Below are 26,126 nucleotides of genomic sequence, written 5' to 3'. Positions count from 1 at the left end.
TTGCCATTCTTTTAACACAGTCTGATCTTTGCAAACTCCTGGAGGTCATGACTGAACCAAGAGCAAGGCAAGGATATGGAATATTTTCCCCTTGTGTCTGTTTGCCTAAAACTGACTCCCCAAGCCTTGGCACATTCCTGCTAAGGTCACTCTGTTTCCAAAAGCATCTGTGCTTGCACAGGCATCCTTTGATAAATAACAGTGTGCACTGAAGAGCAAAAGGAGGCTTTTCCAAACTGGTACTCAGGGTACCACTCATCTTAACCAACCATTTTTCCACCCAGGGAGAGAGCAAAGCTGAGCTGCCTTGACTGCAAGGTTTTGTTTTTCTGCCCCTTTATTCCACCCCAAATGCACCGCGCATTTGGCCAGCTGCCAGCTGAACGGGGGGACAAGGGAGCAGTGGAACACCCTTAGAAATGTTCTTTTCCTACAGAAGTTTCAGGTATCAGTGACTTGAACTTAACAGAGGTATCTCCCTTTGAGAGCATCAGGCTGGCACGAGCTGCATTAATAAAACAGCATCACTGAAACCTATGGGAGGTGGCAAAGAACAAGCAAAGCCCAGGGACAGGCTTAAGAGTGGTGGCTGAGACAGGATATGCAGGAAGACAAAAAAGGTGCTGCCAGGGTGAGCTGGGGGCTCAGGGCTCACCAGCTCTCTCAGGAGACAGTGGATCCTCCCTGCCCTCTGTTTCTCCTAACGAACAACTCAGGCTCATAGGAGATGTAGCACAGGCAGCAATTCCAGCCAGGATGGTGTTTGCCTTTGTTCTTGCAGCGTGAAGGATGGAGGAGCAGCTCTGGCTTTGCTGCTTTGTTCTGTTTTGGTAAGCCCCAGTTTTTTCCCTGGCTTCTAAGACTATTGAGAAATTCCATATTACTAAACTTCCTTCAAGTGTTTCCTGTTAAATCCATCATCCCAACCCTAGGAGACAAAAATTCAGGAGAGGCTCTATCCTTAACCTCTAAATTAAACCCTCATTTCCTCTCTCCCACCAAATGAACTCTTCTCCAACCTCCACATCCTTGTGCTAAGGAGCTGGCCCAAGGCAGACCCGGGGGTGGGAGCAGGGCAAGGCTTCAGGACCAGCTTCAAGGGGGTGGATGGATGGATGGATGTGAGTCCAACTTTTTGCACACCAGCTGCCATGGGAGATTTCTGTTGCCTTTGCCTAACCTGCGGAGGAGCAGGCAGAGCCCCCAGAGACAGGGTAGAGCCTGAATCATCTCTCACATTTCCAGAGAAACCTCTCTCAGGGAGGGAAAGGGAAGCAAAAAATAGTGGATTTCTTCCCTGCTGGCCTGTGTGATGGGAGAAGAAAATTGCTCAGTGGTCTCAGTACAGAAAAAAAAACTCCTCAGTGTTAAAAACTCCTGTCTTAACCCATCAGGCCAGATCCTCTACAGAAAATCAACGAACACCCATGGAGAAAACAAGGACATGGCTGCAGACAGCAGCTCCAAGTGAGACAGGAGCAGAAGAAACCCTTTTATTGGCTGGAGAGCTAAAAAACCCCAGGCTGGGACCTGGGGAATGCAACAGTGCCTGGGCTAGATCCTGGTGAAGGGGCGGGTTGGGAATGGGGGCTATGGAGAAGCCCCCAGGAGGAGCCCCAGCTGTGGGGAGCAGGCAGGGCAGGCTCTGGGGTGGCACGGGGGGTTCTGACACTGTCCCCAAGGCTGGATGGGCCACCAGGTGGGATGTTGGACATCACCCTGCTCTGCTCCACAATGCCAGGTGGGCCAGAAGGGATGTCCTGGCTGCTGCCTCGCCCAGCAGCGAGGTCTGGTCCCCAGGTGGGTCAGCACTGAGGGCTGGTGTCCCCCAGGAGCAGCTGAGCGGTGAGAAGTCACCCCGGAGAGCAGAAACGAAGTGCTGCCAAAGCAGATACACCCAGCCCCTCTCAGCTTAAACCCGCACATTCTGAGGTGTTTGAAGCATGGCAATTCTCTCCCTCTCGCTTAAGGGATTTTTTTTACACTGGTGAGAGGGTTCTGCCTCCCCAGGAGAGCATTTCCTGGGCTCGGAGCCCCACAGCACCTCTGCGTGCTCCCGAAGTGACTCATCCCTCAAACACACCTCGTTACATCACCGGGGCCAGGAATAAAATCCCCCACCTCACACACGTTCTCCATCACCACCACCACCCCCAGCTCAGCAGGAGGAGATCCCTCCTTCCCTCCTCACAGGACTGAGCCTCCACCACCCAATTCCCTCCACAGTTTTTTCCAGTTGCTCAGTTTACACTGCCTGGGCTCCTCGCCAGCCAGGCACGGTCCGCGCTGCTCCCTGCCTGCTTCCCAGCACCCCAAATTCCCCACCAGCCTCCCCAAATCACCTGTTTTGCCCAAATCCAGTCCTGCCTCTAATTAGAACAAAACCAAACGGCTCCAAGATTTCCCTGAAGGATGTTTTAAAGCTGGTTTCAAATACGATTCCCCAATTACCGTAGGAGAATTTCAGCATTGTTACAGTCGTGGCTATTTTTAGGTCTCTGAAAACAGACAGCAAAATGCTGGTGACATCAGCACTTGACAAGTGTCGACTTGTTTCACTACCAAATGGATGCGGCATGGTCTGGGGAAGGAAACAAAAATCCCAGACCAATGTATAGCTCGAATGTGTGATAATGTAAAGCTTATTGAATGTTGGGGCAGGGCTCCAGACAGCATCTGGAGGTCCAGGGAAAGCCTTGGTAATTCTGTTACTCAAACATCAATAGTGGTTGTAAAGCAGCTTGAAAGAGTGAGAGAAATATTGACCTAAGTGAAACATCAACATTCTCTGACACGGTTTTTCTTTATATGAAAAAAATTTCTCCCTATTTTTTTTTGTTTAAAATTTGATGTAACCAATGCAATTTCTGACCAAAAACCAACAACAACATAAAAGCCATTAGGTGGAAAAACATATTAAATCGAGGCAGTGCTATCCAGCTTTTCCTCACTGTTTTATCCACCTCCCTCCACCACCCAGCAGCTTTGTCTTCGTAGGTAGCACCTCCAAGCCTCCCTTTCTGTGGCAGAATTCCCACATCATTTTAGCACTCCCCTGTTTCGCGCCGTGGGTGAACATCCCTCCTGTGCCTCACTCTCGTTGCAGCGAGGTGTTCAGGGGCCAGGTGACACCTTCTGCATCCTCCCATCCCACTGGGTGCTTGCAGGGCTGGGAGTGCCCTCTGGGCTGGCTCGGGGCTCTGTTTGGCCCTCTGGGATTTGTGCCATCTGGTAACTGGTTGGGGAAGGGGGTAGGGAATGCCAGTCCTGCAGCCCAGCATCGCTGCTGCTGCTGTTTATTCATCCCTTTTGTTGGAGACCTGGCAACCGGCTTTTAATCTGAGCCCGGTGGGAATTAATTTTGGAGTAAGCTTTTGTATGGAACGCTTCCCTGAGATGGAGCTGTGCTGCACTCCCTTCAACCATTAATTTGCTAATTCCACCCAAAACAAGAAGAATATGCTTTTCTGACACCCAGCTTTCACAATGGATTACAGGCCTTCATCTACTCGTGCAAACAAGTTATCTGGAGCCTGGTCTTGCTCTCACGGAAGTCATAATCTACTCATGACTTGGGTGTGCCTTAACTTGGACCCTGGGGTCAGGTCCAGGGATTGAGCCTGGTCCTGCTGGTCCCTGGAACACTTGCTGAAGGCAGAGGCCTGCCGGGATGTCATCCTTCCCTGCTCTCTGACATCAGAGCCTGCTGGAAAAAAAAAAAATGACTGTTGTGCCACAAATAGCATGATTGAGTCACTTTGCTATAGGATGAGCCCAGGGGAGGGGGAAGCGGCTGGGGAGAAGGTGGCGGGAGAGGAGCAGGGATGTGGGATCTGGCTAAGGGGGAAACAGGCAAGGCAAGGAAAGGAGACAGGTATTGCCTCCTTGGGCCCTCTGCCACAGGGGCACCTCTGTGGGTTTACCCCATACCTCTGAGGGTCCAGCCCAGCAGAGAAGTGGCAAAAATCAATCAGCGAGAGTGCACAATCGAGTGTGTCTCGAAAAATCAAAAAGGTTTTAATAAAGAAAGTAAATAATACAAAAACAAAGGCAAAGCCAAGCACAGTGTAGAGACAAGTCTCCTACTTGCTACAACACCTCCAAAAGCCTGGAGTTTCTTTGTTCTCTTTCATTAGTAATTAACACTTTAGGTGGGCTTTTTGGCTCTTGGCCCAATGAAATTAACAAAAGGCTTTGAGTTACACTCTCAGAGCCCAATCCATGTTCCTGCGCTGCTGTTGAGCCAATTACAATGAGAAAAACACAGAACTTTCTAGTTAAACTTCCTAAAAAGTCTAAAGGTAAACTGAAACTCTTTCCCTATTCGGAAGCACCTGCTGGGGGTGTGGGGCGCATCACCACACAACTCCATCTCATAAACCCCTCCACAAAATGCAAGCCAAGGACAGAACACAGGGTGGACCTGCACTTCTGTTCCTGTAGGCAGGGCAAGCCCGGCTGCACATTTACAGAGAGGAGGGGAACACAGGTGAGTATTCAGGGGCTATTTTCCTGCTTGCCTACACCTGCTGTGTGTTTTTGAGCAGGATCACCGTTATCTGCACCTGGGAAAAACTGGACCCAGTCCTCCTGTTTTCAGCGAAATTGCAGGTCCAGGAGCCAGTAAAGAAATCCTTTTCCTACCACTGTGGGCAGAGCTAGAGGGACTTCAAGCATCCAGGGCACCTGGCTTGTACCCCCAGCGCTTTCAGCAAGCCATCCTGACCTGAGGTACAGCTGGGAAGCAGGAGCTGTCCTTGCTCAGAGCTTCACTTTTGCAATTGCCATTTTCTCCAGGGGCAAGGGAGCAGCTTCCAGGAAAACCAGCCAAAAGTTAAAACCAACACAGGCGGCTCTTACTGAGGCCCTGGAGATAGCGGGCAAACAGCTGTCATTTTCTTTCATTTGGCCTGGGTGCAATTTTCCTCTGCTCTCTCCCATTTGCACAGGTCATTCCAGGGAGCTGGAATGGGAGGGGAAGGGAATGGACAGTGTGTGAGGAGCTGGCACAGCGTCCCAGCCCCAGCCAGCTCAAGTGCAAACCCTCCACTGCCTGTCAGCCGTGCTGCTGAGCTCACACTGCTCCTTCTTCGAGCTGATGAAATGGCAGCTGATAAAAATACACCAGCGCTTGTGCTGTGCAGGTGTGTGCAGAGATTGCCCACCAGCCTGGGGGAGGCAGCTCTGTGCTCAGGTGGGCTGATCAGCAGCAAAGAGCAGCCTGAGCTCAGCAGCACTCTTTGCCCCCTCCTTCCTGAATTTATACTCCTACCTGCCCCCAAATCAAAACATCATCTTGCCTGGCCTTCACTCCTCTTTTAATACAATGAGAAAATCCGGGGGAGTCAGCTGTGGGACTGCTGCAGTTGTTCTGGTGGGTCAGTAAAGCCAGCTCAGGGATCTCTGACAGTTTCAGCCAAACAACATCATTGGAGAGAGATGGATGTACCTGTCCTGGGAAGGGACAGGCTCACAAAGCTGGGTTTGTTCCACCTTTTGTGGTCTCTGGGCCTGGAGCAGAAGGCATTCATTAATAGAAAGGAAAGAAGAGCACAGACATGACCCCAGGGCCCCCAGGCTGTCCCTCAGCACCAGCAGTGGCTGCTGCTCCTTTGGCTTCCCAGGGCTCTGCTGCAAGGGGAGCACAGGGCACCAACACCTTTGGCAGGATGATGTTCTGGGCAGCCTCCTGCTTTGCCATGCCAACAGCCAGTCCTCCCCTCCCCAAAACAGCCCTGCCACTCAGAGAGGTGCAAAATAATCCTACAAGTCACCCTTTGCCACAGAACACAGCACAGCACAAGAGCTGATAGTGTAAATGGGAAGGGTGGGTGGACCCTCTCTGAAGGGGAAAGGTCTTTCCTCCCCCTTTGCTGCACTGGGACATAAACCCAGAGGTGCTATCACAAAGATTTGTGGAGGCAGGTCAAAAGAGCCAGCTGTGAATTTTGGTAATTGAAAAGGAAAAAAAAAAAACCCATGACAAGAATAAAAAACCCTCACCAAACAAACCCAACAACAACAAAAACAAACAGACAGTACTAAGAATAAGGTGAACAAATACAGGGTTGGAAAAAATGTTTCCTGGATTTCAGCCACAGCATCCTGCAGCTGCAAATTTGCTTTTTAACTTTCTACCTCTCCTCTTTATTACCTACCCTGGCCTCTTCACATACCCAGACAACAGAGTGAGACCAACCTTTTCTCCCTCCACTTCACACAAGCACAGCAATTTCAAAGGCCGTGGGCTTGCCTATGTCAATTTGTTCCAGACACCACAAAAAGTGTCTTCACTGAGGACCATTCTCCTGCCAGATATCAATTTTCATGCCTCAACCTTCAGAATTGTTCTAGTAAACAGACATTTTTTTTTTCTCTGTACGCAAACTTATCCTGAACGCAAAAAGTGACTGAAGTGGTTTGACTAAAAGGCTACAGAAATTTAGCCTTGGATAACAGCAACAAAGGCTCATCTCCATAGCCCAAACTTGCAGAAAATTATAAGCAACTGAAAATGAGTGTTTCAAATGGAAGTGTTATGCAACGTGAATGACAGTGACCTGAAACGCCCAGAGCAGACTATTCCCCTCTCCAACATCCATCTATAGCAGCACAGGAAATGTTGGAGGCCTGAAAGACACTGCCATTTCCAGCTTGGAGAAAGAACAGAGACACAAAACCGCGTGGCACTTGAGTATCTTTTGGGTGCTCGCCTTACCAGAATATCTTTGGAGACGGGAGAAGTTTAAATGAGGAGTCAGCAATCCTAGGACTCACCTCAGGCCGTACAGGACGGTCCCGTCAGGATGGAGCCGGATCATGCGGTTCTTCACAGTCACCCCATGCAGAAAGGACTTCTTGTCGTTCAGGAAGTAGGTGTCAGGCAGCCACAGCTGGTCAGCCACCCTGTTGTCCAGGGTCAGGTTGAGAGGAAGGTCGTTGTAGGCCAGGCGTTTGTCCCGCCAGCTCTGCTGGAAGTACATGGTGATGGTGTAATCCTGGGAGAGAAACGGGCACACGTCAGCCTGGGGCCACTGCTGCTCCAGCCCTTCACCCCTGCCACTGCCAACACCTCTTCAAATTCCTTGGCACCCAAATTTGTTTGGGTCCACACCACCAACACTTTTTTTTGTTTATTTGTATGTTTGTTTGTTGGAGTTTTGTTGATTTTTTTTTGTTTGGTTGGTTGGTTTGTTTTTGGGGGGGAGTTTTTGGGGGTTTTTTGGGTGTTTTTTTGTTTTGTGAGTTTTACAGGGGACAAAACACCATTACGTGGCTCCAATCAAGCAAAACTGCATCCCACTCCTGCTGAGAGCTTGTCTGCACCACCAGCAGCAGTTCAAGGCTATGGGAGCACCAAAGGGTGTCACCCAACAGTGGCTAAACCAGCAAAGACTTCCAGGATTGTTCTCCCACTTCCCACACACAAAGGTCACATAAATGCCATCCACTCCTGTCCAGGCACTGCTCGTTACCATGCAGTTGGTAAAAGCCAATTTTGTTTCCAGCAGGAGCTGAGGTTGTTCCAAAGGGCACAGGGAGAGCCTCACCTCGAGGCCAAGGTTTCAAGGTCGAGCCAGGCCAGCCATGACAAGCTCTCAGCACTTGCCTCGTTACAGGAGCTAAGTTGGGAGTTCCTCGTGGTTCTCAGGAAGGGACATATGGGGAGGAAATCTGTCGTCAGTGGAGCATGATCCACTGGTAAAGGGGCACTTCCCTGAAAAATTCCCCCTAAATTCGGACATCAGGGGGAATTTCTTCATGGGAAGAAATCTTTATCAGGATAGAGTGCCAATGGAGGCAATGGAGTCCCCATCCCTGGAGATGTCCAAGGAACAATTGGATGTGGCACTCAGTGCTGTGGTCTGGCTGTCAAAGCAGGGGTCAGCCACAGGTGGAACTCAGCCTGAGATGTCTTTTCCAGCCTAAATGATTCTGTGATTCCCAAACCATCCTCAGCTAGCACAGTGCCGTCCCTATCTCCTGCTCCCCTCCTGTCCAACAATGTATCGTTACAATTCAGAACGGCTCATGCAATGACACCTCGAACCCTGATTTCTTCAGAGGGCTCATAGCAAAGTTTATTGAAAGATTCTTTTTATACAGTGTTTGGGTACAACGAATAGGGTTGGTCCTTTAGGGCACCACCTTGTTGTAAACATCTCTACCAGTAAACAAGTTGGAACAACACCAGGTGTCAGGAGGATGGTATCTACAAGGCTGTTTATAGGGATTGTTTTGGGTTCTTCCTCATGATTTCCCAGGCCAGACTGAGAGTTTGTCTTTGGCTTTCCCACAGGCTTCAAGGCACTGCCTGGAGCCTGAGAATCCGTGTTCTGACCACTGTCAGCTCCCACAAGCTGACACTTAAAACTGTTGCTAGCACAAGAATTTTGTAGAAGGGAGCATGAACTGTTTGGCGGCTGTAGCTCTGCAGAAACCAAACCCATTGCTGGGCACATCCAGGGCACGTCCAAGGCCTTGGATCAGCCTGTTCAGAGGCACAGTGCGGTGCCACATCATAGAACAGTTTCTTCTTCTCAGGAAAACAAGCAGTATAGGAAGGAGTCTTGTGCACAGCAACGACAGGAAACATTCTCAGGAGACATTCTCACAACAGGTCTTAAATGGGCTGGGAGACGAGATTTTTGGGGTAAACCAGACAGCATCAAAATAATAGGATGCTGATTAGGAAGTGGGCACAAGTCCTGTTGACAGTGACCTTACAGAAGTCAGAGATGTTTCCTCAAGTCCTTAAATTAAAAAAAAATTTTAGCAAATGATCTAGAACAGATCACAGACACAGATCACAAACAGTCCCTGCAGTGCCACAGGAATCCTCTTGACCACGTGAATTTGCAGGACGAGCCTTTCTGCCCTGCAAATCCCAGCTCTGTGCGAGGGGCTGGCGAGGAGCTTGCTCATGCACCAACATCTGGGCTGAGCACTGAGGCATCTGCCTGCCTGTCTTCTCCCACAGACTTCATTCAAAGCCAGGTTTGATTCACACCTCTGAAAACAAGCTCAAATAACCCCCCATCACGGAAAATGCCAGCTTTTGGGTATCTAACTATGATTCAGAAATCCAGACCCACATGCACATCCGAAAGGTCACAGAGTAAATCTGCGGTGTAGGCCAGATCCAGGGCTATATCTGTCACTTTCTGTGCTGTCTTGAAGGGAACAAAGACACAGTGACAGCTTTCTGGCCAAGGAAATGTTTTGCTCTGCTTTTTGAAGGCCTGTAAACTCCTGCCTCACAGTCCATCTCTCTGAGGCACAAACATTCTCATTTTGGTCAGGATCCCGCAAAGGAAGGTGCTGGCCCCAGAATCCCTCCCAGGGTGATGGGGCTGCACTGCAGTGAGAGCACAAAGGAGCAGAGCACCCAGATTCCTGAAGCCTGTTGGTAACAGTCTCATCCCCTGCCTGTGGGACACTTGGCTACAGAGGCATCCTTTCCATTCCCCCTCGGAGAACTTCACCCTCGCATCTTGGCAAGCTAACTCACTGACCTGCATTTCCCTGATCCTTGACAGAGCCCTGCAACCCCTCACCCCTAACCAGGCCACCCTGCTGTCACTGCAGCCTCCTGCCAGCCTTCAAGCAGCAGCAGGCAAGAGGTGGCACTGATCTCCAGAAGACAAAAAGGGCAAGCTGCTCACAGAGTGAACAATGCACCCCCTAAACATGTCCTCTGTAATCCCAGGACTGATGGGAACAAACTCAGGGGGTGCAGAAGGAAAAGCCTCCACCCTAGCCATCAGCTAGATGATGTTCTTCAGGTGCAGAGACCTTCCTGGGGAAGAACAGCCAGCCCAGCCCAGGGCTGAGCTCTGCCCTCCAACCTTCCTGGGTTTCTTGGCACAACAGATTTCTCTGGGCAGCGTCATGGAGGTGAGCACTTGATGATCATGGATCATGCAGTGCCTCAGGTATCCCTCAGCCTCTCTCTCTCTGCTGATTCCTGTGCTCTACTTCTTGTTCTGCTGCTCTCATCACACTGTTGAACAGCAGGCAGGATTTCTGGGCAGAAGGAAGAGCAAGGCAGGTGTCCACCCCACAGCGGTCAGCCCTCCCTGGAAGGACAAGTGCCACTGACATGGGATGGGCACAGCACCAAGCTGTGGGGAGGAGGGATAGGGCAGGCCCAGGCTGGGGGCTGGAGGCAGCACTGACAGGGCTGGGAGAGGGGCAGAATCCGGTAGAGGAAGCAGTGAGCTTGCCTTCCCCTTCATCCCCCATTTCCTGTTATGAAGTACCCTTGTGCCACCCTAACATCACATCCTGGCCAGGCTCCAGAGCTGCTGAGATTTAATCACAGCCTTCCCTTCAGAGGCACAGGCAGTAATGGCCAAGGGTGACATTGTTCTGCAGAAGCAGAATGGCCAGATGCAGCCAAGGCAGGCAGGAGTTCATAGGTTCAGGAATCAGAAGTAATGAGCCCGATTTTCCTCCAAGTCTTGGATGACGATGCCTTTGTTGTGGGGTTTTATCTGTCACTGGGCTAATATGAGGCTTTCCCAAACCTCCCACTAATCCATGACACTCACAAGCCTGCTGATGCCACAGATACTACACAGGCTGGGTTTCCCAGAATCACCAGCTGACGGCAAGTTGGCCAATTCACCGGGTTCAGTGAAGAACTTTGACTCCAGCCCTGGAGCCCACACACCCCTCCAGCTCTTCCATCCTCCTCACCACTGAGGCCCTTTGGTGGGACAACACAGCTGGAGCTCCCTGCTGCCTGTGCAAGGGGTGAGTGAGGGGTTTTCCCTCTGCAGACACACCAGAGTTCTCCACCGGTGCTGCTGGAGGAGCAAACAAGAGGAGCAGCAAAATCTGATTTTCCACTTGCCTCTAAACTGGCAGCCTTGACCCCCTCCACCCTGCACCAGTGCAGCCCCAGCAGCAACAAAAATGCTTCCAAATGATGGGATCCCACTGGCTCTTTGTGAAGGACCATAAAATGCCCAGGCAGGGCCAGAGTCTGGCCGTGACTATCGCAGCTGGGGCAAGGACGGGAGAGCTTTGTGGGGAGCCCCCAGCTCACCCTGCCAAGTCAATCTGCACTGGGATAGAAGGCAGGACCCACACTGGAAAGGGCACACGTGTGCCAGGCCACCCTGTGAACCTCCTGCTTCCTCTGGTGCCTGCTGGAGGAGGAGAGACGAGGCTGGAAGAAGAGAGGAGACATCACTCCACTCCTCATCAGAAACTCCCTGTGGGCTGCACTGCACTTTGGAAAGTGTTCAGCATGAACGTGGAATCCATTTTTTTTAAACAAAAAAAAAGCTGGGACAAGGCAAAGGGGGCTTTAGAAGGGTGGATATGACCAGAAATTGCACGTTTCCCCTTGTTCTCCCTTCTTCCATCCCAAGGAAAAGCAAGCTTTACAAAGATACCTGCAAACTGTCCAGCTGGGCTTTGCTACCAGAGCTCCACTGGCCGTGTCAGGCTGCCCCTGCCCTGCCCAGCACCCCACTGTGGGAGGCTGAAATCCCAGAATCAACAGCTCTGGCCAGGGGGAAGCTGTTTCAGCCCTGCTGAGGCTCACTGACCTAAAAAGCACCGTGCCTCTTTGCTAACAGGGCTTGTGTGTTTTCCAACAAGCCTCTCCTCCATCCCTGCTGGCCCAACAGTGTCCAGAGCCCTCAGTTTGTCCCCAAAGTCTGGTACCCAGCGGCTCCCAGCTCCAGCACCGCTCCCAGCCCTTTAACTCCCTGCAGCATCATCCCTGAGCTGCCCTCCCGTCCCAGCCGTGTGTGGGATGGCTCCGGGCACCGCAGCTCCCCTCCCGGCGCTGGGATGGCACCTGAGGCTGATGGAAAGCAGGGGAGCTGCTGACCCCGGCTGAGGGATTCTCTGGCTTGTGCTCCACTGAGCAGCTCCTGCCAGCCCCAGCCCCACCGGTGCCCCCACTCCCGAGTTTTCCAAAGCTTTTCCAAAGCCTTTCCTTCTTGTTGGATTAACCCTGTTCTGACCTAGAGATGGGGCAACTGAGAGGCCCGGTTTTAAAAACTTTTATTCCATTTTCAGTCTCATGTGAAAGTGAGAAAATACAGATGTTATAGTTCACGCCATCACAATCAGAAGCCAAACTATTTCCTACTTACAATCCATCATAAGCCTTTCTTGGCCTATCAGCTTTTGCCACACAATGCTGTTAGTGCCTTAAAGCCAATCATCTGAAATCACCCCTCGTGGGTCCTACTACAGTGCACCTTTCATGGTTCTATTTCTCCAAAGTATCCAGTCTTGTTTGCAAGGCCACCCTTGGAAACTTGTTCCCAGTTCCATTTCTCTCTCAACAATGTCCGTCCTATCCCATGGCATTTCTAACTCAGCATTTCTTATCTCAGAGTCTGCATACAGATGCATCCTATGTGAGCCTTCTGTCAGGCTTTCAGAATTCTCTACAAATCCATTTCCCACATTTCCCCTTCTCCTCTGTGCTCCATGAGGCACGCAAGGCAGAGGTGAGAGCTGTCAGATGCTGATGGTGCAGTGAACACTCACTGCCCTGTGAGCAGAGCTCACCTAGAGGGACACAAAAAAATGCTTCAAGAGGAAGAGGAGATTACCTGGGGGGCCCACATGTTGGAATGATGGGATGTCCTACCAGCTGCTGAGGACAGGAGTGATAAAATCCATCTCCAGGTGAGAGGATGCTGATAATGACAGCCTTTGCTGGAGACCCCAAACCCAAAGATGGTGCACACTGGGAGAGGCTGGAATGTTGATACGCTGGGGCATGAATGGAGGAAGGTATTTCCTGCAGAACCCCAGAGGCAACAAACTCAGCCAAGCATGCACAGGGATTCCCCAGAGTCTCAGAGGACAGGGCAGAGAAGTCTGAGGGAACAGCAGCTGAGTCACAGCAAGAAGGGAAATAAGCTGGCACTACAGGTATGGATTCAAAAATTAATTTCCACTGGATCATTTTCCAAAAACCTTTATTAACATCTATCCTATAAGCTGCTTTTCCTCCTCCACCTCACAGAACCCATTTTGGGAGTGAAATGCTCTTTGGGAAGCAAACCTGGACTGGCCCTGGCCCCCTCCCCACTGGTGCTGGCTCTGTGCAGACCGGGAGCAGAAATGAACCCACTGCCACACAACCCCAAAGTTGCCTCTTGGAGAAGTGTCCCGGGGTAACATGCCAGATCTGAGCGTAGGAACAAACACACTTGTGCAGAGGAAGGCAGAGGTTGGGGGGACCAAGGCAGTGAGAGGAATCCAGGGGAGGGGAGGGATACAGGAGAGGAGCCACTCCTGCCGTGGGGAGCACAGGCTGGGTGCTGGTGAGGCGGCGGCAGACTGGAGGAAGCTGAAGCTTGGAGGCAGCAGATATTATCTGAACCCACCGTAACCCAGTGAGGACACAGGAGAGTTGGCTGTGGGCCAGCCACGGTGTGCAGGGATGTGCCCAGACCACCAAGAGACACAGCTCAGACTGGAACTGAACTTTCTTGTTAAGGACCACAGAGCAGCAAGGGCTGGACAGGAGCAGTTAAGGCACCACAGGGCCTCGTGTCCCTTTCTGTCACTACAGTGAGAGGAGGGACACAGAGCAAAGGAGCCCCTCTTCTCCTGCAGTCCTGTGTCAGTGTGCAGGACACAAACATGCCCTGGACCCAAGTGCAGCTCTTTCAGATGTGTCCGTGCTGGTTTTGGAGACACAGGTGTACTGTGTGAGACTAAAAGGTTTTATATAGTCACAGACTGTTTTCAGTAACAGGAAAGAGAATGGCAAGGAGGAATAATAAGTGAAAAATAAGGAATAAGTTAAAAAAAGTTAAAAAGGATCTTGGTTGTGATACTTAATTCTGCAGCTATTTGGACTTAAGGATCTCCTCAGTCAGAGCTGGTACCTTCTTAATTGAAGATACTCCATTTTTCTTGTGAGAGCTTATTTCTCAGAATATTCAACCATTGGCATCTGCAATCTTGTGGCCGTGAGTTCCACACTGAGTTCCTCACTATATGCACACCACTTTAAACAGGTACAAATCAGCTTTTTTCATTCCCAACTCCCTGCAGTGCTTGTATTAAGCCAGTAAACAACCACAACCTTGTGCTCTCAGGCTCACAGCGTCCCACCTCCTTTTAGACACTTCAGGGTTACTCATCAGAGCTCAAATAACACAAACACTCTCCAAAGTAGTTGAGAGGCTCTGACAGAGGCAGGAAGCAGCAAGGCAGGGAGAACTGTTGCAGGGGTTAAGCACAGAGCAGGGCTCTGGCAGAGTCTGACGCTCAGCAATGGGTTGTTGCACAAGAATAGACTGAAGGCAAGGTAATGGAAATAACTTTCCACAGAGCCTGTGCAATTAGATGTTACAAAAGCATGAAGTCAGGAGCATGAGTGTATTTTGGAAGGTCTAAGCATTAATATGGAAAATAAATTCAACTTGTTACCGAAAGGAGCTCACAGGAAAGAATAGCTCAAGGATGCTGAGCCTGCTGCTGCAGGGCTCCATCTTCCAACTGCTTCCATATTTGAACAGAACTCCCAGGCGGCTGCTCCCTAAATCCCCAGCACAGCTCCTAAGAGACACACGTCGTGGGCAGGCTGGGTCAGATCATTCTCCTTTGTGCTGTGACCTAGAGAACCCTCAGCACTGAACTAGTCCAGAGGCTGAAGTGCGCAGGCTCATTAGGGGCTCCACTAGACTCAGGCACCAGGACCAGAAATTGAAAGAATAATGTGCGGTGGAGAGGTCAAATATTTGCTCAGAATACAGCGATTCTGGCAACACAACACAGATATTGCCTGTGCCTGGTGCATTCTTGTGGATGACAAATGAGTTGGATACCTTTCAGTGGGGCTTTGAAAGGGAAGGTGATTGTTCCAGGCTGCTACTGGAGGCCGTTTCACCAAGCACTTGTAAGGCACTGAGAACAATAACTCTTCTGCTGGGGAGAGAGTGCACTGCTCTTGTGCTGCTGAGGACTCTGGGCATGAGGGATAAAGGAGGTTTTGCAACTCACCTCTAGCTCTGGATGTACCACTTGACTTTTTTGCCGCCTGACTTTGATAAAGAACCTCCTTTTGGAGAAGCAACCAAATAAAAGTCCTTCCCTGTATAAGCAAATGACATATGGTCTCCTTGTCCAAGATCACAAAAGAACATTAGGAAAGCCAAGATGCTCCAGAAAGAGGGAGAAAAATGGAACATCTGACTTAGTAAAAATCAAGCTGCCACTGCCAGAGACTAATGAACGGTTTGCTGGCTTCAACTTCTTTGATGATTAAACACCAGCTCCTGTTCCCGTCATTCTTGGGAAAGAAATTAAAGGACAAAATCGTCCTCAAGTATGTTTCATTTGAAGGAGGGGATAGGAGAAATAACAGGAATTGTTTTGAAGGGGAGAAGACAGGATTTGCCTGCAGTCAGCTGCAAGGAATTGGAACGGTGTGAAATGTACAGGAATATACAGAAACACACAGGAATATGCAGGAATATACAGGAAGGACTGAGCACAACAGCCCTTCCTCATCCAGCTCACCAAAGAGGGGCTTGTCCATCTCCAAAGAGATAAATCAAGGCATCCCAGACCTCGAGGTGCACCAGTTAACCTGCCATAAGTAAATACCCGCCAGCAGCCTTTCCAGCCCTGAGGTAGCACACAGTCAGCTCAGACTCTCACCTTTGCTTGAGGCAGGAGGCAGCAGCTTTTGTACTTACTGTACTTTTCATGGGGAGAGCATCCTGCCAAAATGCTGCTTTTAATTTCTGTTTTGGTGCAAGTGCCAGTGCCCAGCTTACAAGCCTGAAGTTCTGCTTGACAGCTGTTATACATAAAGTGACAAATATTTCAGGTACTGCCCTTCTCCCTACACTTCAGCCTAGCAGGCAGGAAAGACACAATCTTTTTCCACCTTCCTGCTTTTTGAATAGCCAGATGTCAGCACCGACTTAGGAATCAGGCAGAGCACTCTTCCAGCAGTGCAAGCAAGGGTTGGCTTCTAGGATATACTCTGTGCCCTTCTGTGCTGCAGGTCTGTGTGCTCTTGAACTCATTTTCTTCAAGACCTGAGAAGTACTTTGCATGGATCTGGTTCCCCTCACTAATCTGATCTACTTTTGTAGCAATTTGCATGTGTTTAATTGCTGAATGCATGGCCAGAAACTGGGACAGGTGTCAGCAATACCCTCAACAGCTCAGGGCGTGCAGGGAAAGTGTGGCTTTGCTGCCCTATTTCTCTCCTGCCTGGCCCTGGGATGGTGCTGACCCTGCAGGTGCCAGCTGAAGGACATAGCTGGGTCCTGAGCCAAAGGGATCTGCTGTGACAAGGCCTTCAGAGTCCTGAGCCTGCACCTCAGTGCCCTGTCTGAGCACCACGTGCCACCTGCTGAACTGCCCCACTCCTGCTGGGAGCAGAGATCAAGAGGGAAGAGCTAGAACTGGTGGGCACAGGGACACGCATCACCTGCTCTGCGAGCGCAGAAAAAACAGCCACCTTGCTCAGAGTTACAGGCAGCAATCCCAAAATCACCACCTGCAGCACATCTTCCTCAGGCAAGGCTTTGAAAACAACACCACCAGGCACTTTGTACCCCTGAGCCATGAAATCTGTGAGCTGATGCACAACATTCCTCCTCCCTCTGCTCCCCAGGTGCCAGCAGCCCAAACCCAGAGCCCTTTCTGCCCTCAATTGTCCTGTTTCTGCACCACCAGCTAGATTGCTCCCCAAACCCACCACAACTTGGGAAATTGCCTTTTCCAGAGTGTGGCCACTTAATGGGGACACATTTCTGTTTCCTGCAGCTTGCCATGGCAAACCAGCAGAGAAGGGCACACTTTGGCCAGACACCCACCCCAGGGCAGAGAAGCAAGGCCACACATAAAGTTTGGGAAAGGCACTCCATGAATTTGACCATTTTGGGGACAGAAAGGGATGCTGTTACACAATCTTCCAATCCTAGATGGGCTGGGAACCGACGGGGAACTCACATTTGTGTTTTGCCAGAGCAGCAAATGTCTCCAAATGGCTGCTCCAAGCCTTCCCAAGTCCCTTCTCTCCCTTACCATATTTACTCAAGGCAAAAATCTTAACTTAGATTTTGTTAACTCTCTTAACCTCTCCCCAGGCCTGCACAAGGCCCACAGTGCCCACAGTGTGGGACACGCAGGCATCAATGCCCTGTCTCTGTGGAGCCCCAGAGGAGAATTATTGCCAGGCATTGAAGAGCTGGGAAAGGAAAACCCAAGAACTTGCTTTTTTTACAAGATACTTTTTGGTGTGAAGTGCTTGGTGATTTAAAACAGGTTTATGCTGACCCACCACAGAAAACCCTGAGGCTTTCCAAGGCTGTCTTCACCTATTGACCTGCACCAATCCAGCCCTCTACCCCACTGCCTTCCACAGTGCTGGGGCCTGAATTCCACCTCTCTCCTCCCCTCTCCCAGCTCCCCTTTCCTCTGCTTCCTGCCTTACAGCCTGTGCTGCCAGTGTCCTCCTGTACACACATATTGGCATATCTAATATACAGCCATGAAAGCTCAAAAATGCTTTTAATAATTACTTGGTATTTAATTAAACATGCAACAACCAGCCTATTAGAGTAAATTAAATCTGAGTGAGACGTTTGAACAGTGACTAGTGAAGATATCGGTTTCTACAGTTCTCAGAAGGATGGAGGAAGAAAACTGGATTATGTCAAGGGAAAGTTGGTGCTGGAAGATGAGTGATGCTTCCCAAACCTTTCCCCCATGTCTCTGGGCAAGTGCTAAGTGTGTAAACACAGAAATTATTTTTTCCTCCCTGAGGAAAAAAATTAGCCAGAGCTTGTAATTCCCCATGCTGTCAAGACCTCCAGCACAGTTTGGGGCTGCAGAGGTAGGAATTGGTGTTATAAATAAAGCAATATTATTACTTTACATGGCAAAATAAAATGTGGTGTATCCAGCTCTGAGCATTGAAACCACGAGACTCTGCAACAACATCAAGGCACACAGGGCTTTGAAGACATTGTTTTCATTTAGGGAAGGAAGGTTTCCTGTTTCAGGTTCTGAGAATTGCCAGAAAGATGTCATTTCCCAGGAGTTAGCCAGAGGCAAACAAATCCTTTAAATCATTTAAGACAACTAGCACCTCCTGGGTGAAACCATCACCTCAGCTAGGCTGGCACAGAGTGGCTGGACCAAAAAATTAGGCTGGTGTTTGTTTCCTGTAGAAAGCAAAGTTTGATCACGTAGGAAGGATGAAGTAGATGGTGAGGAGCAGGACGTGTTTCTGGCAGGGAGGTTCAGTTAGGTCAGGCACGGTCTCAGCACAGAGGAAGGCAGCCCTGGGGTTTGAAAAACAAGCCCTGCTTTTCATCAGGAACAAGGAAACGGGATGCAAACCATTTCACCTGCAAACCCTCAGACTGCTGCACCCAGAGACCCATTTCTATATCTGGGGTGACTTTCTGCACCTGAATATTCTGCACAGCTCTACCTGTGTCCCCTCAGGTGACAAGCTCAGTGGGAGGGATGGTGTCAGAGAAAAGGGTCAGCAATAAGCTTCATCATCTGTAGTGCGGACAGAGCACTGCCCAGCCGTGCTGGGACAGCAGCAAAGGGCAGGGGGATCAATGGATCTGCTCTAGGAAAGAATTCTGCTGTCGGGGTTACTGGAAGTAGCAATCCTGATGGATGGATGGATGGTGGATACCTCCTCCTCCATCCATGGGTTAGTCTGCCTGTGGTTATTCCAGGCTCAAGCCAAGGGAACCAGCCCAGGCTGAGCCCAGCAGCAGTGCCCACCATGAGGACCATGCTGGCCCCACTTCATCCATTCCAGTCCTGCCTGCAGGATCACAGACCTGATGGGTGGGTGCTGGCAACACTGAAAACAGCATTCACACTGCAGCTGTACCAAACACTCCTGATTCTGCTGAACAAGTCAAGCTTATTACAGGATGCATGGAGGATAAAAAAAAAAAAGAGGTTTCAGCAGGCTGAGGAGGTCCACAAGCAGAGCAGACTTTGACTTCCCAGCCAACTGGATGGGGAGAACAAGCTGCAGTCCCTGTCCACGCTGAGTGAGTGCTCGCTGCAGCACCAGGACCAACAGTCCTGGAGCCAAGGAGCTCTATTTGCAGAGCTGGCAGGGAGCCCACGTGAGCTCAGTAAATAAAGTATCCAGATAATAAAAATACCCAAAAGCACTGTTTAATTTTTTTTTTCTTTTTCTGAGGGATCTGATACAGAGAGAAGCGTAGGGCAAGCCCATCCCTCCAGAAGAGTGGAACACGCAGAACCTGAAAGGTCTGCTGGCTCACAGCTGGTACAGCTAAATACCTGACACTCCTCTTTGGGGCAAACAGCTGGGACTCGGGATAACAAGGCTCAGACAGGAGCTTCTGTATTGTGAAACCTCCAGTCCCCTGCAATCCTAGCCACAAACTCTTGATGGATAAAAGGGTCAATGCTTTGTGTGTCTGTGACCCAGGAAAGCATCAAAGGAGGTGGTCAGAGGCACAGAAGGCACAGGCTGCCTTCCCCTGCTGTCACACTGAAGACCCAGGAGACACTGGGGTATAGCAGGGTGCTGCAGAGGGAAAAGGAGATGACACCCAACCTGCGAGCAGTGGGCATGGTTTGGGTTTGCTTTCCTCCTCAGCAGAGCCTCAGGTGGGAGCTCAGCACTGCTTGGAAAAGGCAGGCATGGGTGTGTGAGGTGGCATGCTCAGCCTGGTGACCCAGCACACCCTGGAACGGGCAGCAGGAGACCAGCTGTGCCCACCTGGCAAGCAGACACCTGGGAGGGGCCAGTGGATCTTGCCTTTTACTCCCTCCTCTGCCATTTTTTCCCGGGTGGGGTTGGCCTGAGATTCTGTTTGTGCCAGGGCAGGAGGGACTACCCACAGCTCATCCCACATGGATCCATGCTGTCCTTCCCCAAAACAATCCCTTCATCTGACTAGAGGACCTCTCTGGATCTCCAAAGAGCTCAGCAGACCCTCTTCCTTCCACCATCCCTTTTCCTTGAATGTTCCTTTTTCTCTGTAGCCTAGCAACTCAGCACAGACTCAGAATATTAACAGCTCCTGTCCCCACACACGATCTTCTCCAGAGGCCTGAAAAATGTGATAGCAGAGAGGCTGAGAGGGGTAGGAGCAAACATGAGAGATGTGGGGAGCGTGCAGGGAGCCTCTCCCAGCATTCAGAAAGAGCAGAGCCATTCAGCTGTCGGATCTGCCACCTTCACTTAACATGTACATAACATATAGAGCTATTTATAGCCCCATTTATTTACATATTCAAATAGCAGCACGACACGCAAGCACTTGTATTTGGATTTAGGTTCTATATTGAGGCACTGGCATTCTTGCACAAATACGTTCTCTGTTGCTGGGTGCTTTAAATGTATATATGACAGGATGTCAGAAGGTCAGAATCTCAAGGTCTAATTTGGTTTTCAATCAAATCAGATGAAGCTTTCACTTGGGGGGGGGAAAGCTACTTTAGCATTCTGCAGTAATCCTCTCCAGTGCTGCAACATTGCTATTGAAACAGGTGGCAGTTTGGAACACTGCTCTCAAATAGAGCCAGCTTTTTAATACATGTATATATATAAAATATATATATAGGCTGGGGGAGTTTTGCCCATGTAAAAACATGAATAAAAATTTAAGCAAGGGTGGGGTGGGGAGGGGGGGGGTGTGGAAGTTTTCCCAGGCAGTTTTCTGCAGTAGGAATTCTAACTACTACAGGAATGCTGGGGTGCAAGCTGAAGTGGTTCATACCAGCACCATACAACACTGACATGTTCAGAGCTAAAGATAACTCGACTGATGGGGGAACAGATGGAGCACTGCAATGCATAGCCCTGTTCAGCGGAAAGCACGCTGCAAACCATGCAGCCACAGCCTCTCCTCCTCCCCAGCACGACTCCTCTCGTGGCGTGGGGTGCACTCACCTCCCCAGTGCACACTGAACTTGGCCTTGGCTGGGAGCGCACCCCAGTTGGCCCCGTTTGGGAAACTGCCTGGTGAGCCAAACGTGGGAGCTCTGGGGCCGAGCACTGGGGCAGGGCTCACTCAGCCCTCCCCAGGCTTGAGCTCGTACTGGAGGACTGGCAGAGCTGCTCCCCAGGGAGAGCAGCACCATGGAAAGAGCCACAGTGGGGGATCACTCCTGACCAACCACGTTTTATTCATGCTGCAAACCCCAAGGGCTGGGCTGGGAATTGGCCAGTTCACCCCACAGCCTTCCCAGAACCCAGAATTAACCATCATGCAGACAAAGAGCATTCTGCAAACTCTCCCATTAAGATTTCAGGTGAGTGCTGGAAGGTCCCCAGGCAGAAACAAGCAGAGTAGAATAGAAAGCTTCAGGGACAAGAGAGAGAATCGTTCCCATATCCAGCAGTTCAGTCTTTCCTCAGCTGAGAGCCTGTTCCATCAAGGTTCTCACAGTTCACCTCCTACTTGGGGCCAAATCATGCCATTTGGCCAACAAAAATATTCATTCAAGGTCATCATTAATGTTGAAAAAATCACAGCCCATCAGCACAGGCAGAGGGGAGCCCTTTTTGGGGAAGCGATGGAGCTGTCCCCTCACACGAGGACAGCCTCAGGCTCTGGTGGCAGGACTGCTGCTCCCTGGGTCCCTGAGACCTCTGCCTCCAAAGGAATTCCTGGGGCTTTGTGCAGATCCAGCTCGCAGCTGGCCACAGCGGCGTTTGGAGACTGCACGGTGATCTTTGGCTTGTTACTTAGCAACTGGACTCTAAGTAGTAGCGAATTTACTGGGCTGTCACTGCAGCCGGAGCAGTACCGGGAGCAAGGGCACGGGGAGGGTTTTGTCAGGGGAATGGGGCAACTTGTGAAGTATTGTGGAAGGCAGGCGAGATTTTTCCCTTCTACAAATTGCCATAAATGCAGTAAATATTGACATATGAGTCACACTGACCTATTTTCCAGCTTTTAAGCCGGGACAATCTCTTTGCAACTGATTTCAGAAGCAGTGAATGGGGAGTACTTCAGGCCCCTTCACGAGTTCACTTCATTCTTGACTATTTTATGCAACCCCTTTGGAAGAACCATCCCCATCTTTCAGGCAGACAGGGGACCGCTCCATGTTTAAATTTGGGCACCCAAGCCCCCCACTAGCACCCTGCAGAGCACCCCTGAGGCCAGATGCTTTCCTTGTCCTCACACACTGCCTCAGTCCAGGGGATGTTTCAGCACAAGCAGTGGGAATTCTGTTAAAGAAAGGCACTGTGTGATGTGAGCAGGTGTCCACATCTGATCCTTGACATTTTAGGCAGTGTCAGTGCTGGTGAAAGTCACCCTAAGCCTCAGCACTCACGGGATATCGCTGCTGCAAGGATCAAAAAAAATCCTAACCACAAATCTAATGATGGCACGTGAGGTGGGTCCCTGACAACAGCTTTGCAAAGGTGATTCTGGAGCTCAGTGGATTTCTACCCTTGCCCTCTCTCCAGATGAGCCTCAGAGCAGGCAGTTGTGCCTCCTGCATGCAAACGAGAGCGTCTCAAAGCTGCCAAGTCCAGAGTTGTTTGGAGGTTACTCTCCACCCTGCCACAGCCATCTTTTATTCCTCCAAGCACCCCTCTAGCAGCAGGAAAAACCATCAACATGCTGTTGCTTTGCCTCAGCCAGCCAGGTGGTCGTGTGTCTCCTACTTTCTGCTGCTGGAGAAGCAGAGTGAGCAAGTCCCCAGGGTGACTGTGTGGCTGTTGACAGTGTGCACATGGACCTCCGCCTCCCCTGGTAAGTCTCCCCTTCAGGAAAATGCTGTGTCACGTGTACAGATGTTTGATTTCCCAGCCATCCAGTGCAGCCCCACACACCAGGGGCTGAAGGCACAAGAGCTGCGTGAGCCCAGCTGTGCTGAGGCACCCCCAGCAGAGGAAGGCACAGGCTCCAGCCAGCCCTGAAGAAACCTTTCCTGCCACCTGTCTGTCCAATACCCTGGTTTAGATCACAGCACACAGAAGCTCCTTGTGCATAAAAAAAGCTCATAACCCCCACCTGCCCATGCCTGTAGGGATAGCTCACGCCGAGTCAGAGCTCTGCCATCCTTGCCATGAGCAGATCAACACTCATGGAATCATTAAGGTTGGAAAACACCTCCAAGGTCATCAAGGCAGCAACTGACAGAACGAGAGGACACAGTCTCAGGCTGCATCAAGGGAAATACAGGTTGGATATAAGAAGAAGTTTTTCACAGAAAGACAGATGAAGCACTGGACTGCTCTGCCCAGGGGTGTGGTGGAATCACCATCCCTGGATGTGTTTAAGGAAAGTGGCACTCTGTTCCAGGGTTTAGTTGAGGTGTTGGGGCTGGGCTGGACTTGGTGATCTTGATGGTCTCTTCCAACCTGGTGATTCTGTGATTCTGTGAAGGCCAACCTTTGACCAAACACCCCCATGGCCACTAAACCATACCACAAACTGCCAGGTCTGCTCAGTTTTTGAGCACTGTCAGGGATGGTGACTTTACCACTTCCTGGGGAAGCCTGTTCAAATTCTTAACCTCTCACTCAGTGAAGAAATTTTTCCTGATATCCACCATGAATCCCCCCGGAATCCTTCTCCATGACAAGGCCCCACAGCACCCTCTGCTACCTACAACACATCCACCCCAGCAGCCTCCAGCAATCCAGCAGGACTATGTCCCCTGCAGCAGCATGGCAGGGCACCATCTGCAGCTCAGCACCAACGCTGCCTCCTAGTTCTCCCATATTTTGGCAGTCCTAAATATTCAGCAGCCTTGAATACCAAGATGTAATGTATACACACACACAGAGTTTAGATACCACAGTGTCACAGGGCTGGGGATACCCAAGGCTACAGAGAAACATTTGCAGCACTGGAGTGTCATGTCACACTTGTATCTCACAGCATACAGCTCCAGCAAACTCTGACTGTAGGATTTAAATGCTTTAACCTTTGCTTTTTAAAAACATTTGGATACCCAAGGACATAGCAACTGAGAAGTATCTGTATGTCGTTTCTCCATTGAAAAGAGACAGCAACAAAACAGAACGTTTTCAATCAAGAATAAGGAAAACATTGATACATTTGAAGAGAGTAGGTGGTACTAAAAGGCACAGCATAATAGTAGAACTTTCTTCTTTAAAATCTTGTTTTTTAAAGCTCAAGACATCTACACCAATGGAAAATCCTTTTCAAGGGCATATTGCAGCAAAGCCGGGTTTGTCCAGCATTGCAGGTGTCCATATATTCCAGTGAAAGCAGAACTGCAAAGCCTGCTCAGGACAGATTCCACCACAAAGTCTATTTCAAGCACGCCCAAAAGATGGAAAATTTGATGCAGTGAGAAGAGTGATGCCCCACTGATGATGGTGTACGAGGTTGTGGGATGAACTGTGCTGGTCAAAAACACTGTTACACAAAACCTGGTCCACTTCATTTTGGGTTAAAAGCTAATTGAAAACCCTTGCAGCTCATGGTTGCCTTGAGACATGCTTTACATCTCTCTTGGACAGGGAAATCTGCCAAAGCAGACAGCTTGTTTTTCAAGCAAGCTTTGAGAAGTTGGGAAATAACAGCCACGATGTTGCCTGTCTTAACCTCCAAGAGATCCAGTGCCAGCACCAGAGCAGCCACTTCAACAGGCACAGACTGGAAACAGGGGCACAGGGCTGGGAAGCACTGAGGCATTGGGAAGAGGGTGCCCAGAGAAGTTGTGGCTGCCCCTGGAAGTCTCCAAGGCCGGGTTGGATGGGGGTTGGAACAACCTGGGGTAGTGGAAGGTGTCCTGATTTGGAATGAGATGAGCTTTGATACAGTGATAACATTAGTGACAGTGCCTTGTGTACCTCCCTGTGCACGGCAGACAACGAACAAGGCCACCAAAGAAGTCTTTTCCATTTAAGAGAGAAGGGGAAATGTGGGAAATGGATTTGAAGGGAATTCTCAAAGCCTGACAGAAAGCTCACATAGGCTGCATCTGTATGCAAACCTTGAGACAGAAAATGCTGAGTTAGAAATGCCATGGGATAGGACAGACGTTGAAAGAGAAATGGAACTGGGAACAAGTTTCAAAGGATGGCCTTGCAAATAAGACCAGATACTTTGGAGAAATAGAGCTATGAAAGGTGCACTGTAGTAGGACCCACGAGGGGTGATTTCAGATGATTGGCTTTGAGGCACTAACAGCATTGTGTGGCAAAAGCTGACAGGCCAAGAAAGGCTTATGATGGATTGTAAGTAGGAAATAGTTTGGCTTCTGAATGTGATGGCGTGAACTGTAACATCTGTATTGTCTCACCTTTCACATGAGGCTGAAAATGGAATAAAAGTTTTTAAAACTGGGCCTCTCAGTTGCCCCATCTCTAGGTCAGAACAGGGCATAATCTGACACCTTCTAACCCAGACCATCCTGTGATTCTCTGCAGCAAAACATCAAGGTCAGCTTTGCCAAGCACCCTGCCCTGACCCCCAACCCCTGCCCACTGCAGGCTGTCCCCCAGCAGAAGGAACTGGCAATCCCACAGGCATCCTGCCTTTCACACCCCTGTTCCTGAAAACGTTTTTATCTGGAAGCCTTGTTTCCTACACTAGCCCTCTGCAACAATCCTCTTGTAACTTTTCAACTTGTCACCAGGTTTATAAAACTTTAAAGCTGGTGCTATAACAAACTGAAATGATGTTATTGCAGATGTAGGAGAGCATCTTGGGATGAATAAATTATAGGAGCCACAAAGAAATCATGACTATAATGGCTGGATGCTCCGAGCTGTCTACGGTGTGCAGACACAGGAGGGAGCAGGTTTAGGACTGCACAGATCATAGGGCAGGAAAATTGAAGCGTTATGAAGGGTAACCTCTTCTTATTTCAAATGCATACAAAACTTCTGGTAGTTTTCCTTATTGAAATAGTTCATTAGTACTTCAAGGGAGTCTGAGCTGTCTGGTGCTAGAAAAATACGTCCCCAGAGATTGCCTAGAGAGGGAAAAAGCTACATTGGAAGGATTAGTCCTTGTCTAGTCCCGCCATGCAGGAATATACAGCACACCCAGAACAGGCCAGTCCTCAGCTGGGTGAAAGGACAACCAGCAGTGGGGGAAAACTTGCAGCTCTTTCTGGAGCCATTGGTACCGAGCACCATCAGAACGGCTCCACCAGGGCAG

At 50.0% G+C, this 26,126-nt stretch overlaps 1 protein-coding gene across 2 annotated transcripts in view; it reads right to left on the bottom strand.

Annotated features, from left to right (window-relative positions):
* LOC136300251 (gamma-aminobutyric acid receptor subunit beta-4) overlaps positions 1–26,126 on the bottom strand; it is a 76,538-nt gene that overhangs the window by 18,133 nt on the left and 32,279 nt on the right. For both annotated transcript variants that reach the window (XM_066202512.1, XM_066202511.1), the window contains exon 4: positions 6,778–6,998. In XM_066202512.1, the coding sequence (XP_066058609.1) occupies positions 6,778–6,998 (221 nt within the window). The remainder of the gene's footprint in view (positions 1–6,777; positions 6,999–26,126) is intronic.

The sequence above is a fragment of the Chamaea fasciata genome, unplaced genomic scaffold (genome assembly GCF_029207755.1).
Source record: "Chamaea fasciata isolate MVZ Bird 193981 ecotype frontalis unplaced genomic scaffold, bChaFas1.0.hap1 SCAF_22, whole genome shotgun sequence".
Classification (NCBI taxonomy): Eukaryota; Metazoa; Chordata; class Aves; order Passeriformes; family Sylviidae; genus Chamaea; species Chamaea fasciata.
This window is presented reverse-complemented; position numbering and strand designations above follow the sequence as displayed.